The sequence below is a fragment of the Argopecten irradians genome, unplaced genomic scaffold (genome assembly GCF_041381155.1).
Source record: "Argopecten irradians isolate NY unplaced genomic scaffold, Ai_NY scaffold_0353, whole genome shotgun sequence".
In the NCBI taxonomy this organism is placed as follows: Eukaryota; Metazoa; Mollusca; class Bivalvia; order Pectinida; family Pectinidae; genus Argopecten; species Argopecten irradians.
This window is the reverse complement of record NW_027187820.1, coordinates 24,252-38,606: the sequence shown is the minus strand read 5'-3', so window position 1 is coordinate 38,606 and position 14,355 is coordinate 24,252. Positions and strand designations below refer to the sequence as shown.

The following is a 14,355-nucleotide window of genomic DNA, read 5'->3' as shown; positions in this document are numbered from 1 at the left end:
ACCTTTTGGATCGATGATTACACTAATACTTTTCAATTATTGGTCCTTGGTGAAATGCAGGGACCAAACAGAATGAACACTGAAGTCAATGGATCTTTTTACTCGAAGACAACATTCGCTTGTATAATATCACATGAACTTTCAAGTATTTTCATCCACATAGACGGACCATCCACTGTAAGTCTGACTCCACGACTGTGACCTATACTCCTACGGAGGGACAAACTATCCCCACCATCACGTGTTCTGCTGACTGCAACCCGGCCTGTACCTACAGCTGGACAAAGGATGGACAGTCCTATACAACAGGGTCAAGTCTCCAGCTCACCAACATACAGCGTGGTCAGACGGGCGTATACAGGTGTACGGCCAATAATGTACACGGCAGTGACGTCAGTGTTAACATCAACGTTATTGTCGACTGTACGTATTAAACCAGGAATGAAGTCTAAAATATATGATATTTGTAAAGTACATGTATCTGTAATAAATCAAACCAAGGGATGTTTAATTATAGACCAAAATGAAAAGTTTTAGCATATGTCAAAATTGTAGTCTGTTCTATTTCACAGTTTTTTTATGTCGTTTAAAGGCAGCTCAGCTATGTTGTGACCTATCATGGAAACTATCCCTAGGTTTACCATTTTTGATTACCGCGAGTGATACACTAAAACTTATGAAAGGTTCATATTTGACCATTTCATTTTCATATTTTCAAAGTTTGTTTTCCATATTCAAAATTAAACCTACATTTCAATCCAATTTCCTAATTAATCATATTCATAGTCATTATGGGAATGCAACAATAACAGATCCACCAGTGGTTCCTAGAAAATATTTGTACACATACCGATATTGCAGACGGCCCAAGTACCTCGATAACCTTGTCCCTGCCAGACACTACCTACACCAGGACAGAGGGTGAGTTCGGTATGGTCTGAAAAGAACAAGAATTTTCTATCTTACATGCTATTTGACGTATCTTCAGATATATAAATTTTATATTAAAGCGAATAGTCGGGCAAGTGACTGTAAAATCGGTAAAAATGGTATTAATATATCCGGTATAATTTCTTATGAATTAGAAAAATAAAACTTTCCGTCAAAATCGCTGTACATGCGAAGAAAATAATAATATCTATGGGAATCCTAAAAGTCCTCCCGACCGGCTATGAGTGCAGTTCAACCTTAACGCATGCGCAACACCCACCACTCTCCGTAGTAAACAAAACATGGCTACCGTAGTTTTGAACCAAAATGTTTCCGCCAAAACAACCAACTGACTCACCTAAAATGCGAAAGGAAAGGCAATGGAGCAGCGACAATCCCAACAACTGACTCGGTAAACATTACAACGCATGGACAGTGTTAATACAACTTGTTATAGTGAAGAGAACAGTTCAAACGAGCACGCGGCTCCGGACCGCTACTGTACGTACCTAGGCCTACTACCCGGTACTCCCTGCTCAGCTGATAGTGAGTGAGTCTTCGTATTTTGATCATTATGTAAATAGTCCCTAGCAGTATTTTTTCATAAATGAGTGGTCACATGTTTCATACCTGTTCCCCAATCGCGTAAAACGTAACCCTGGGGTAAATAGCGGTTCTTTAGTGGGGCCTCTTTAGGGGTAATGAATGCCCTGTATATTTATAAAATGTACCGTTGTAATGCATGTACAGTTAGAATGTAACCGCTAGTGCATTATCAAGCTAAGATTTGTTTCAATTAATCTATAATATTATGCTACCGGTCAATTCATACAGTTCTGATGTATATATTTATAGATTTTTAATTTGTAAATTTTTGTTCTGTACATGTTCTGGTAGTGTTATACACATACATTGTATATAGGATTTACATTGTAGGTTAATTGGTAAAATTGTATTGTATATGTTCTGATATACACATATACATATGTACATGTAGGTTTTAGCTTGTTCTTTAGATATATTTGGAGGACACATACAGTATTATTTCTGGTCATAATAATAAATAGTGTTTGTACATGTGTATATGACAAACTTTACAGAGTTGAAATGTACTGCAGCCATGTATCATTTATAATTATTCTGAATTTTTGTTGGAACTATAGATAATGAATTTTGTATCTTTTTTGAAACAATATTTGATTCTATCAAATGCATTAGTGAAACATTCACAACTTATAAAATGTTTTCTCTAAAATAAAAAAAAAACCTGTAGAATGAACCTACATTTATTCATTTATATATATTTGAAATTGATCATTTCAATTTTTGTCACATTCAACAGATATAAAAAATTGTTGGTTCTTTTTTTCAGGCACCATGCATGCATAGTGACATGAATACATAAAGTTCATCCCTTGGACCTGTATACAACTGTATGTATACAAATACATACAATTAGCATCATATGAAGACTGAAGAATGTTGATTTGAGTGCTCTTGAAAGTAAACTTTTCCAATATGGACCTAGAAGATCATGAACAGAACATTTAAACAGTATTAATTTATTAAATGTTCCTTTCAAATGTAATCATTAAATAAAATTATGATGCAATACTTTTTCATTGTTTAACTTTGTAGAAATATTTGTTTATATTAGTCCTCTAGATCCAGTGATTATAATTCTTGCATCCATATGCTTGCCCATTTGTTTGTCAGGGCTTGTGAGATAGCTTTTCAATTACTTTTAAAATATAAGGATTTTTTTTACATATAGCAATATAGATACCATTGTCTTAGGATTTCTAAATTCTACTTTACAAGAGAGTAGACTCAACATATAAATAAAACCATAAAACTAGCAAGTTATCTGAAATGTTAAAAATCTTTTTGTCTGAACCAAATTTCACATTTATTGTCTATGTGTAACTTGTACATAGACCATTTATGTATTAATACTGTAGTAACAGTGATTACAAACACATAGACTAAAATGTAGTATGTAGTACTATGTACATCTGTCTTTGATATGAGTTCTAAACAAAAAAGTGGTACCTATTGGGAAGTTGTGACTTGGGCGAAGGGTGAAATACAGAAGAAATAGCTACACATGGAAAAAAGAAAGATATACAGTACCATATGGATTCAAAGTTGCTCCAAAATCAATGAGACTAAATAACCAAAAAAAAGCCATGTAAACCCCAAATATGCAATGACCAGATCAATGATAAAGCACCCTTCCACTTCCAGTTATCTGTAGCTATTCTATATTTCAACCCCCCACTCAAGTTACAACTTCCCAACCTCATGATTCTTCTGTCTTTTAGCCCCCCACCCCCCAACACACACATACCTGATTGATTGTCATGTTATTTCAGGTTCCTATTCAGGTATTATTCCTAAAAACCAAAAAGGGTATACACACTGTGTACTCTCAAAGGAGGGGAACCACTTCATTCAAAAATGGAATTTACAATTTCATCTTAATTTTGAAATTTTCAATTTAATTATTAATTACTGGACTATTAAAACAGTATAGAACCCCTCGGCTACAGACAAAGTACTGTGGTACACATTTCTCTTAATTAATTACTTTTCTTCAACTCAATCATCTTTTTCTCCAGAGCACAAAAAAGAACAGGAAACAACAGAAAAGGAAAGTAACATACATGTAGGCATATATGTTTTCTGGAAATATATATGATGTGTTAATTCTCACAGCATAGGCCTACATGAATGTAAAGAATTAAATATTATCAATGTTTGAGAGAATTTCCTAGTTGTAATTCTATAGCAGCTACATGGAATGTACGTTTACATATATACATTGTACGATACATATACATCATAAAAGTTTCTTTCCTTCCAGCTGGACATTCATGTCATCTCTCTCCAGAACTCAAATATTGTTTACAAAAAAAAAAAAAAAAAACAACAACCAGAGACATAGATAATTTAATTAAATCTCTGCAAAAAACTACACGAATAATTGAACATATGGTATTTTCTTACCAGTTAGCTGTTGGTCTGTTGATATACTTGGCTATACAGAGCTAAGTGGTGTTGCTTGTTCAATCTCTAAATCGGTCTTCAGTTTTTTTTAAAAGCGTCCCTCTCACCCCCACTCGCTCTCACTCGGACGCTTGATCTCCATTGGCCTTACCATAATTATACCACACTCTCCCCAATTTTCTTTTTGGGATGCTGGGGGCAATAAGTTTGATCTGTGGTAAATATCTTGTTGACCAGAATTGATAACATACCCTGAACTTCCTGCGATGTCGCTGAGAGTGGGTCTGTTGTTGTCGCTCCCAATGTCATATGCGGAATCGCTAATGGTAGCTGGTATGCGATGTCGCTCCAGGTAAAATTGGCGCATTTGGTAGGGGAGCCCGGAATCGGTTCTCACCCTAGCAGGGACCGAAAAATCGGACACCATTCCTTTCCGTTAACTCCATCACCTCCTCAACAGTCATGTCTTCAAGGACATCTGCCACAGCCTGAGCTGTCCTGTTCAGGAAATGAGGGGCACTCCATTGATGTTGCTGGCATAGTGGAAACTATGGTGCGTCTGTCTCAATCAGAAGGTTCTCCTTGGGAATCGATCGGAGTCCCTCTCTTTGCTCTTGACGAATTTCCTCGCACGGAAATCCCCAACATGCTTCCATGCCGTTCTCCGATTGTAGCATCCAAACTACCGAACCAGCCTCCGACATGATGGATACCTTCCGTATACCCAACTGTCCATTTGCAGGTTGTTGGTTATATACCTCCACAGTTACTGTGGTCCTGTCCTCCGTCCCTCCAGGGTCCCACTCTCTTCCATCAGTGTCCACCACTGAGATCGGCACAATGTCATCAACTATTGGTGTCACGTGTATAATTTCGTTAAACACCGTTGACCCACCTCGTAGTTTCACAGGTCCTATTTTGCGGCCTAGCATAACCATGTCCTTTCCTGCGGTCATGAACTTCATGTGACATAGCGTAGGTGGCTGAGGATTCAATGACTCATAAACTTGCTCGGAGATAATAGTTGACTCCGCTGCTGTATCCACAATTGCGTCAATTGTTCTGCTTACTAGTTGTACTGTAGTGTGATATAGCGCGTTTGACTCGACACGGTTAATTACAAGCGTCCCCACATCTTCATCACTCTCCTTATTTGTTGGTGAGTCTACCACTTCCCTTTCTTCCTGTTCATTACAGACAACCGAGCTGGTGGTAGAGCCCTCACTTGACCCTGTCTGTTCAATTTCAGATTCCTCCTGCTCAACGGTCAAAGAATGTGACACCCCGTAATCGGTTGTGTCAAGATTTTCTGAAATGGCCTTTATGTCTGTGGACATGTTGCCTACGCTTGGGTCGGTAATCCGGCCGCCGATACCAACCCTTTGTCGTTTAAATCTTCTTGTTCAAACTGCACTCTTCGTGATTCTTGCAAGGCTGGACAGTCCTTCTCAAAGTGTCCTGACTGGTGACAGTGGAAACATCCCTCCCTCTGTTGGGTCCGATCAGGCGATTGGCTTCGGCTTGGAGATCGTCTCCTGCTCCTCATCTCAGTGAGCAAATTAACCATCTTGGCAGACAATGCGTCCATCTTATACTCCACTCTCCCAGAAGATCTCTGAAATTCCGCCTTTAAGGAATCCACCACACTTTCCAAATTATCCACCCTTTTTTCCATGCTGCTTCGTGCATCCCCTTTCTTAAGGATAGGAGGTAATATTGACCCCTGGCTTTCCCTTGGCTTCTTTTGCTTCACCTCCCTAACATATGTTGGAGCGCCTTCCTCTGCCTCATAGTCCAGCTCACTGTCCGGTTCACACCTGGCTTGGTATATTGACGGACTTATTGGATCCGCCTTAGACTTGGTGGTGTGCTTCCCTTTATTTGAACGTCGGATACACTGGAACCATTCTATTTCCTCCATTGCCGACTCTATACTATTATGCTTCTTCATGCATGTATGTTGTCCGGCCGCCTTGTCCGTACATCCCAGACAAAACTGCATTACAGCGGTTTTTCGAACCCATTTATCAGGCATTCCCTTGTATGCTTTCACTGCCAAGGTCAGTACCCTATCCGCCCATTCTTGCAGAGGTTCACCCTCCTCCTGAAATGCTGCGGAAAATTTCGCTTGCAATGTCTCGGGTAGTTCATCTACTTTGAACCGTCGATCAAACTCTGCCATTAGTTTACCATAGGGTATGTCCCCATTCATCTCCATCAGAAGGCTGTAGTAGTCGCCAGCCTTACCACTCAAACTCCAGCAAAGTGCATGCTTCCTCTCCTCATCACTCCAATTGCAAGTATCTGCAAAGCTTGTGAATTTCTGGCGAAATAAAAGCCAACTGGAGCGTCCATCAAATTGGAGATTCTTCGGAAGTGTCAACGGTTTAAACCCCTGAGAGCATACTGGCTTTCTCTCCTCTGCCCTCCTATGAACCTGCTTTCTTCGTGGTGTCATTCCTTGTTGTTTGTGTGAAGACGCATTATAGCTGTCCTCCTCCTCTTCCTCAGATTCATAACCGTATTCGGTTTGGCCCTTGCTGTCCTGCTCACAATCGTCATAATCGTCTTGTTGGTTATTCAACATGGATTTAAACCCAGGTGCAGATGTAGGCTGTTGACCCTTGTACCTTAAAAAGTCCGAAACATCCTCCACAAATTGTTTCTGGTCTGTGGCTGGGGTGTCGGTATATTCTTTGAGCTTCCCAAAATGTCTATTTGGTGTAAAATCCACCAGACCTAAAAAAGCTGCATCCACTCGTAGTCTCGGAATTGTGAAAATATTATCGAAAGTAATGTTTCCTATTGTTCTCCGAAACGCTACGATATTGTCTGCCACTTTCCTTCCAACATTAGGTAGAGCTAGTAAATCTGTCGCCTTGCAGAAATTAATGCGAACTTTTGCCATGTTGTAATGTGTGTAAGAAACAAGATGAAACAATGAAAAGGAAATTTATTTCAAAGAAAATTGTACATTTTTTTTTTTTTTTTTTTTTTTTTAACAACGACAATGTTAATAAGACTTCTAACAGATAGCGATGTCGCTTATCAGTCACATTACAGTCTATCAATGATTCTCTTTTTTTTTTTACAATATATTAACCAATAGCGATGTCGCTTATCAGTCACATTACAGTCTATCAATGATTTGCTATAAGATGTTAACAGACAGCGATGTCGCTTATCCGTAAAGTACTGCTTATCAATGAAATTCTATAATTTGCTAACCAATAGCGCTTTCGCTTATTAGTCAACTTGGAATGTAGTTGATAAAGTAATAATTTTGGGGTTCCTGAAATAATTCTGTGTATAATATAATATTGCTTGTATCAATACATCAGATTTCAGATGCTCTGTCCATAGCAAGGTGTAGTAATCAACAGGTCGAAATATAATATATAACTGATGGGTGGAAATAGTATACAAATCAAAAGTATTACAACATATCACACAATAACAAATATTAACAAATGCTGAAGGTTTGTGATGAAATTCTTCTGAAAATTATTTAATGAAATTAACGCAGATATAATATTTGTTTTGAACTTGTAACCACACTATGTTATCACAGTGTGCTGGAACGTTTTGGTCGAAAATCGATTCCAAAACAATAGCCAAGTTTTGTTATACGGTTTGTTTACACCGGAAGTTCAATGACAATGACGTCACCGCCCGTGCTGTCAAGTGACAGTATGGCGGGAAAACTCCAAGCCAAAAATTGTTGAGCAAATTTCACGTTATCGCTTAAATTTGCAAAAATCAATTTGTTAAAATATCAAACAAATTTGTTGAAGAAAGAAAATTCCGATCTTTCTGATATTGATAACCAGGAACATATATTATCCCCATATACGTAATCTGGTACAACGACACGATATCGTTTCAAAGGGATATAGGCGAGGTGTTTTTAGTCCAAACTTTTCCTCTGGGTATCCCTCTGGTCGCCCCGTTCCAACACAATAAACCTCGTCGCCAATATGGTATTTTCTTACCAGTTAGCTGTTGGTCTGTTGATATACTTGGCTATACAGAGCTAAGTGGTGTTGCTTGTTCAATCTCTAAATCGGTCTTCAGTTTTTTTTAAAGCGTCCCTCTCACCCCCACTCGCTCTCACTCATAAGTATCCACAGGGTCACGGGCCCCATACTTATCAAATTCTGTTTATCCTACAGCCCAGTCACCAGGGATTGATACCTATGAACGTTATTAGTAAGTAATCCGCGCAATGGTCACCAAACCCTAGTAACTCCGGGAATGTGGTGTAGCTAAACAATACCACGTGATTGTATTCATCACTGGCATTGTCTACTAGGATGCAATGATCACATCTGGTATTAAGTCCCACATACGCACTAGGGACCATACACCAAAAATTACATGTTGCAATAACAAACTGATGTAGTTGATACCAGTTATACGATAAATAAATTTCTTAAAAAACATCTTATCAACGTGACTGTCTGTACAAAGGTGACATGCTCCCTGGTTCCAACCTTGTAATAACAAACGTCTACTAGTTTGAGGTGATCATTTATTTTAAATTAACTCTGCACATAATAAAATGCAAATATATGTATAGTTCCATCATAATTGGAGTTTCTAAAACCAGTATCCACGTCTAGTTAAAACAATGTAGTACAACTCCTGGATTCTCTTACAGTTTTATGTACAGAACAGGACACCGTGGTAATGGTATTAACAACTTGTATGTTGGTATAGTGTGAACCACTAACGTTACCAAATTATGATCTACAGTAAATATACATATCAGTATTCTATGCAATTAAATTTCAACAGATTTTCACCAGGGGGTACCTATCAATATGAAATTCAGTAAATATGAGGGTAAACATTAAATTGAAAAAACAAGATTCAGTGGGACTGGTAAGGTTCATTGATATAGTCGTTATTTAAATGAGATAACTCCTCCAATAGTATTATATCTTAATAAGTAATCCGATAAAAACTCCATCAAAATGCCATGCGATATCGTGTTGGTCCGTACATGATTTTCCCTTGAGGTATTATCTCTAATGTAAAACAAAACCTGTAATTCAAAACTGAAAGGCCCTACGACTGATGTTTGGCCTACACCGTGCTATGTATAAGCTATAATGTCCTAACATGCTACCAAAGATGTTTGTTGGTAAAAGGTGAATAACCTAAAGTCAATAGTTCACCTCGTACGTGACCTGGTATTGTCACAGGATATGTCCAAAGGCTAATAATCCTATTGAAAATTAAGAGGCCGAAACGCTTTGATATTGATTGCCTAGGATTCCTGATGATCATTAGGCCTGTTGAACTGAAAATCATGAAGGTCTACAGGTTTGAATTGAAAAACTTTGAACAATTCATTGAAATGTCACAGTGTAAGTAAAAATGGCTAAAATCTTACGTGAACAACTTCTTGTTATTACTAAAGGGACCTAGAAATTGATATTGAGTCTGTATGACATTGCTCTTTAGTTATAAAGGAATCAACAACTAAGTTTGTTCAAATGAATTGACTTGATTTCATTCCAGGTCACAGGGGTCAATTAATGATTTACAATTTTTAAATAGGTATTAACAATTTACTTGTCAGTATGTAAGACTTACACCGTATGGAGTCAATTAAAGGACTGATATTGGGGTTGTAATTAAGATGAATGATTGAAGGATTACCTTCATTTAAAGTGAATGACCAGGGGGTTGACCTTTATTCATTGAAGGTAACAGCGATAAAAAGGCTAAATATCTTTAAACCATTTACCAATAATGTTGTTTGCTTCCCATCTAAAACATCTAGTGTATAAGGGGGTTACCTCTATTGTCTAATATCAATAGTCAGATGACATTAATTCATTGCCCGCACAGCGTGATCAATATACGCCCCTATTACTGCTTACCATTTTTAAAACAATTTACTCGTTGACCATACCCCTTATAGGATCTGATTGGCCTAGATTTGATAATATACCCTACGTGAATGATTTGGGTTTACCCCTTCAAATAATACTTTACCTAGTTACTGTCTTCACAGGGAAAAAAGTTAAAATTTTAAATTACTATTGGTGATATGAAAATACAATTGATAATTTGAAATGACTAATTTAAGGACTCTTGACATTTGTGAACTTCGATCCAAGGTCACAGAATTATATTCACAATTTACGCCTTTCGAACAACTTCTTGGTAAGAAAGGGGTTTTCCGTAAATGATAGTCTTTGTGGGTGCTGGTTGAGCCATTCGGACGGCTATTTTATGCTAATATTGACCTATCTGTTCTTCATTAAAGTAACGCATTAAATGAAATCTCTATATCACTAAAATTATTCGGATCCATTTCCATATCGTAACTCTTTTATTAAGCTAACATGCGCAGATACGCACATACTTTTGAATCTGATATGATATATTGTTCACCATTTCATAGGAAATTAGCAAACATACGTACAAAATTCTGGGTTTTCGACCCTTTATCCTACAGATTACGTCTTTTGTGTTAATTTATTACCATTGCGCAAGCCTCAACGTTGCTGACTAAAACGATCTACCAGGCAGGTGCTTGGTTGGGGGTTTTAATCGATCCGGATTTATAGGAAGGAACGTCGTCCGAGCCCATTAACTTTTTTTTTTATTTTATCAATAAGATTGTAAGATAACCTACATGTACAACTCATATGAATGTACTTTTGTCTTAAATCAAATTGAGATAAACGAACAACAGACCAGTGAACATTTCCCAAGACAATGACATACAAATGTACTGAAATTACTTAGTACAGATGCATGTTACTTACATGTAAGCAGTATCGATCTCAGTAGATTTTTTTTTAAATGGTTCCTCAACATTGTATAAACAGATGCATGACTTACATGTAAGCAGTCCAGATTTGCAGGTTCCTCAAAAATACTAATTTCATAGTTAATAGAGTTCATTACACAAAAACAGCAATAAACTGGATCAGTGTTGAGAATCACCATGGGGATTTAATGTCACATGCAGTCATGGAAAAAATATAATATATGTATTACATGTACATCCTAGATCTTTCATTATATAGAAGACATTGCTCACAAATATTTCATTTATTCTCTCTCTCCATCTTTTCTATTTACATTAAAAGTGTTGTTGTATTCTTGATTTGAAGTTGCAATTTTATAAAATATAATAATATATATATTATATATATATTCTAATTCTTACAAGTATGACAAATTCTGCATTTCTGAAAACTGTGTTTTGGGATCAATATTGATATACCAACTGATGGTCAGTGCATAGCATCAAAACTAATATCAATTTGTCAATGTGAGGCCATGTATACACATACATGTATAGATAATTCATATTCCAAGTGATCCTGAATTGAAAAAAATGTGGATTCATTTATTTTCATAGAAATTGTAAGAATCTTTAAAATTGTGTGTGTTCAGTATTGTTGTGATTAAATGAACCTGTACTACCTCCTTAGGCCCTATTGCATCCATTTTTTATCCACTAATCAACTTTAATATGCAATTATACAGTGTACCTGCACGTATTTACCTAGTACCTACAAGTATAAATGTACATGTACCAGGTATATATTGACTGTACCTATACTATTACCATGCATACTCTATCTTGTGATTCCGTAGTATTATGATTTTTAAAGAAAGAACAAATTCATATATTTATGAGTGCTGAAATGGTATTTACTGAAAATTAACAGTATAAGGCAATTCCAGTTATAACTAGACTTTCTTTTTTCATAAAATTATACTAATTTTACAATAAACCATTTTCTTGGGGGGAGGGGGGGGGGGGGGGGGGGTGGTGGGGGGGGGGGGTAAAATTAGAAATCTGGATTAAAACTGAAGAAAACGCGGACGCAGTGGTACTAACAAAACCCACCACTTTAACGCTTCATTTTAAAACCTATCCATTCCTACTATAAAAAAAAAAAAAAAAAACATGACAGTTTACCTGCCGGACGTGGATAAGTGGACGAGATTTTTCATTCGCTCAGCTAAAACTACTCTGCCCCGACACGACAATAGGATACAGATTGGTGGAAGTCTCGGACACTCTTCATCCATTCCATCTTACATTGTACCTGTAGGACGAGACGAGCATCATCAACAACAGAAACAAGATCAACCCTCCTCTGTGCAGATCGTCTCGCCCACTCAGCAAGTAGTGGAACAGGCTCGTTCGGAATTGCGTCGAGAAAAGGGAGAAAAACGAAAGAGTCCTACGAAATCTAAGCACAACAAGAAAAAGAAGCCACGGAGAAGTAACTTTACTTCACTATGACGGCCGAGCAGTTTAACGAAGGTCTACCAAAAGAACTCATGCTGTTTTCTCTACCACCCACCCAGACTGGTGTAGAGAAGATGTATTTTGTCGACTGTCGTCCAGTCTCTCAAATCTCGGGCAGTGGACCGATCGAATTCCATATATCGGGACAGTCCAGCGATTACCTGGACCTACGAAGAAGCCAACTATTCGTCAAGACTCGTATACTCAAACAAGATGGATCGCCGTTGGTTGCAAACGAAAGCGCCGCATTCGTAAATATACCTCTACACAGTCTCTGGGGGCAAGTGGACGTGTCGCTACAGGGAAAGGTCTTATCAGGAAACTCGGGCAATTACGCGTATAAGGCCTACATACAGAGTTTGTTGAACTATGGTACATCTACGAAGGCAACGCAACTCTCCGCTCAACTGTATTACCAGGACACGCCCGGCAGCATGGACGAGACCGACCCCGACGGTAACAACAGCGGCTTGTTCAGCCGTAATGAATTCACTAAAGGCAGCTTATCCGTTGATCTAATTGGTCCGCTTGCCGAGGACCTGTGTCGCCTCGACCGATATATCTTAAATGGAGTCAACGTGGAGATAAAACTCTACAGAAACAGGAACGCCTTTGTTCTGATGTCGGGGGAGAGCAATCCTAACTATCAAATAGAGCTACAGGAAGTGATATTTCGCGCATGTCGGGTACAGGTCAATCCCGGCGTGTTAGTCGGTCATAATAAAGCACTGGAGATATCGCCGGCTAAGTATCCTTTTGTCAAGACGGAGATTAAGACGGCTTCTGTACCGACAGGGCAAACTAGTTTTATTTGGGATAATTTGTATCAGTCAAAACTACCTACTAAGATAGTGGTCGGACTTGTCTCGGCCGATGCACTGACCGGCTCCTACGACAAGAATCCATTCAACTTTCAACCTTTTAATGCATCCACTATCGGCGTTTACGTCAACAATGTCAGTGTTCCATCTCGACCACACAAACTCGACCTGACCGGATCCGGACAGTGTTACGTCACGGCTTATAGAAGCTTATACGAGATCGCCGGTAAAGCCGACCTGGACGCTAATAACGGTATCGATCGTGACGACTGGCCAGAAGGATACGCCTTGGTCGGCTTCCAGATACAACCCCAATTCGGCACCGAGCAGTACTTGTCTCTGTCCCATCAAGCCAACGTTCGTCTGGAGATTAATTTTGACTCGTCTCTGAAAGAGACAGTTTCGTGCATCGTGTATTCTGAATTCAATGACATGTTTGAAATAGACCAGTCTCGCAGTGTCATCCTAAGTTGAAGATAATATGAACAGCAAACAGTTACACGATATCGTCAATAGTGACCCGCTTCTTAGACGGGCATTCGTCGGTGTGTATTCGATTGATACACTTTTGTCTGTAAAACTGTCTCGTTTTCCTGCTTGTCTCGTTGTCAACACGAAACCTCAATTACAGCTCGGCCATTGGATCGCTATACATTTTGACAGAAATCAAGTGCCAGAAGTCTTTGACCCATTAGCTAACGAAATACCCATCGAGATTGAAACATTTCTTTTTGGTCATTATACAAAGAATATTCGCCGCATTCAGAGTTACAATTCGACTCTTTGCGGGCGTTACTGTGTGCTGTATCTGATATCGAGGATTAGATATGGGCGTTCTGTCAAAGAATTTGTCAAAATGTTTAGCGATGATTACATGACGAATGATTTGTACGTATATGACATGTTTCGATTTATATATTGGATATAATACAAACTAATAAAATCTAAAGCAATATATTTTTATTTGTTATTATACAGAAATCAAGTCCAACACTTCTTTCATTGATCAGAAAGTCACATATCGAACACTCAACACTTCATGTATTTTAATTCCTCTTCCGGTACTCCCATACTCTCCTTTATTTCCGCTTCCTTTTCCACAAGCACTTTCTCGTACAACGCAAGGAAGTCACATTTTAGAACATTCATTTTCTGTTTAGTCATTGTCTTTATAAACAAGGCTAAAACGTCCGAGTAGTCCAGGATTTTCTTCGCCTTGTCGAAATGTGCCGCAATCTTGTCGGCCATCTCGCTCAGACAACCTTCGTTCATGTGCTGTAGTTGGCTGGGATGTTGAATACTACA

At 38.2% G+C, this 14,355-nt stretch overlaps 1 protein-coding gene and 1 long non-coding RNA gene across 2 annotated transcripts; both read left to right on the top strand.

Annotated features, from left to right (window-relative positions):
* The first annotated feature begins 1,001 nt into the window (after nt 1-1,001).
* LOC138312519 (uncharacterized) lies at nt 1,002-2,547 on the top strand. The gene is made up of 2 exons (XR_011206975.1): nt 1,002-1,480; nt 2,303-2,547. It is a non-coding gene; the product is annotated as an uncharacterized lncRNA (long non-coding RNA).
* Nucleotides 2,548-12,219: 9,672 nt separating this feature from the next.
* Nucleotides 12,220-13,524, top strand: LOC138312520 (uncharacterized protein F54H12.2-like). Its single transcript, XM_069253361.1, has one exon. It carries the CDS (start codon nt 12,220-12,222, stop codon nt 13,522-13,524), a length of 1,305 nt encoding a protein of 434 aa, XP_069109462.1.
* Nucleotides 13,525-14,355: the final 831 nt, after the last annotated feature.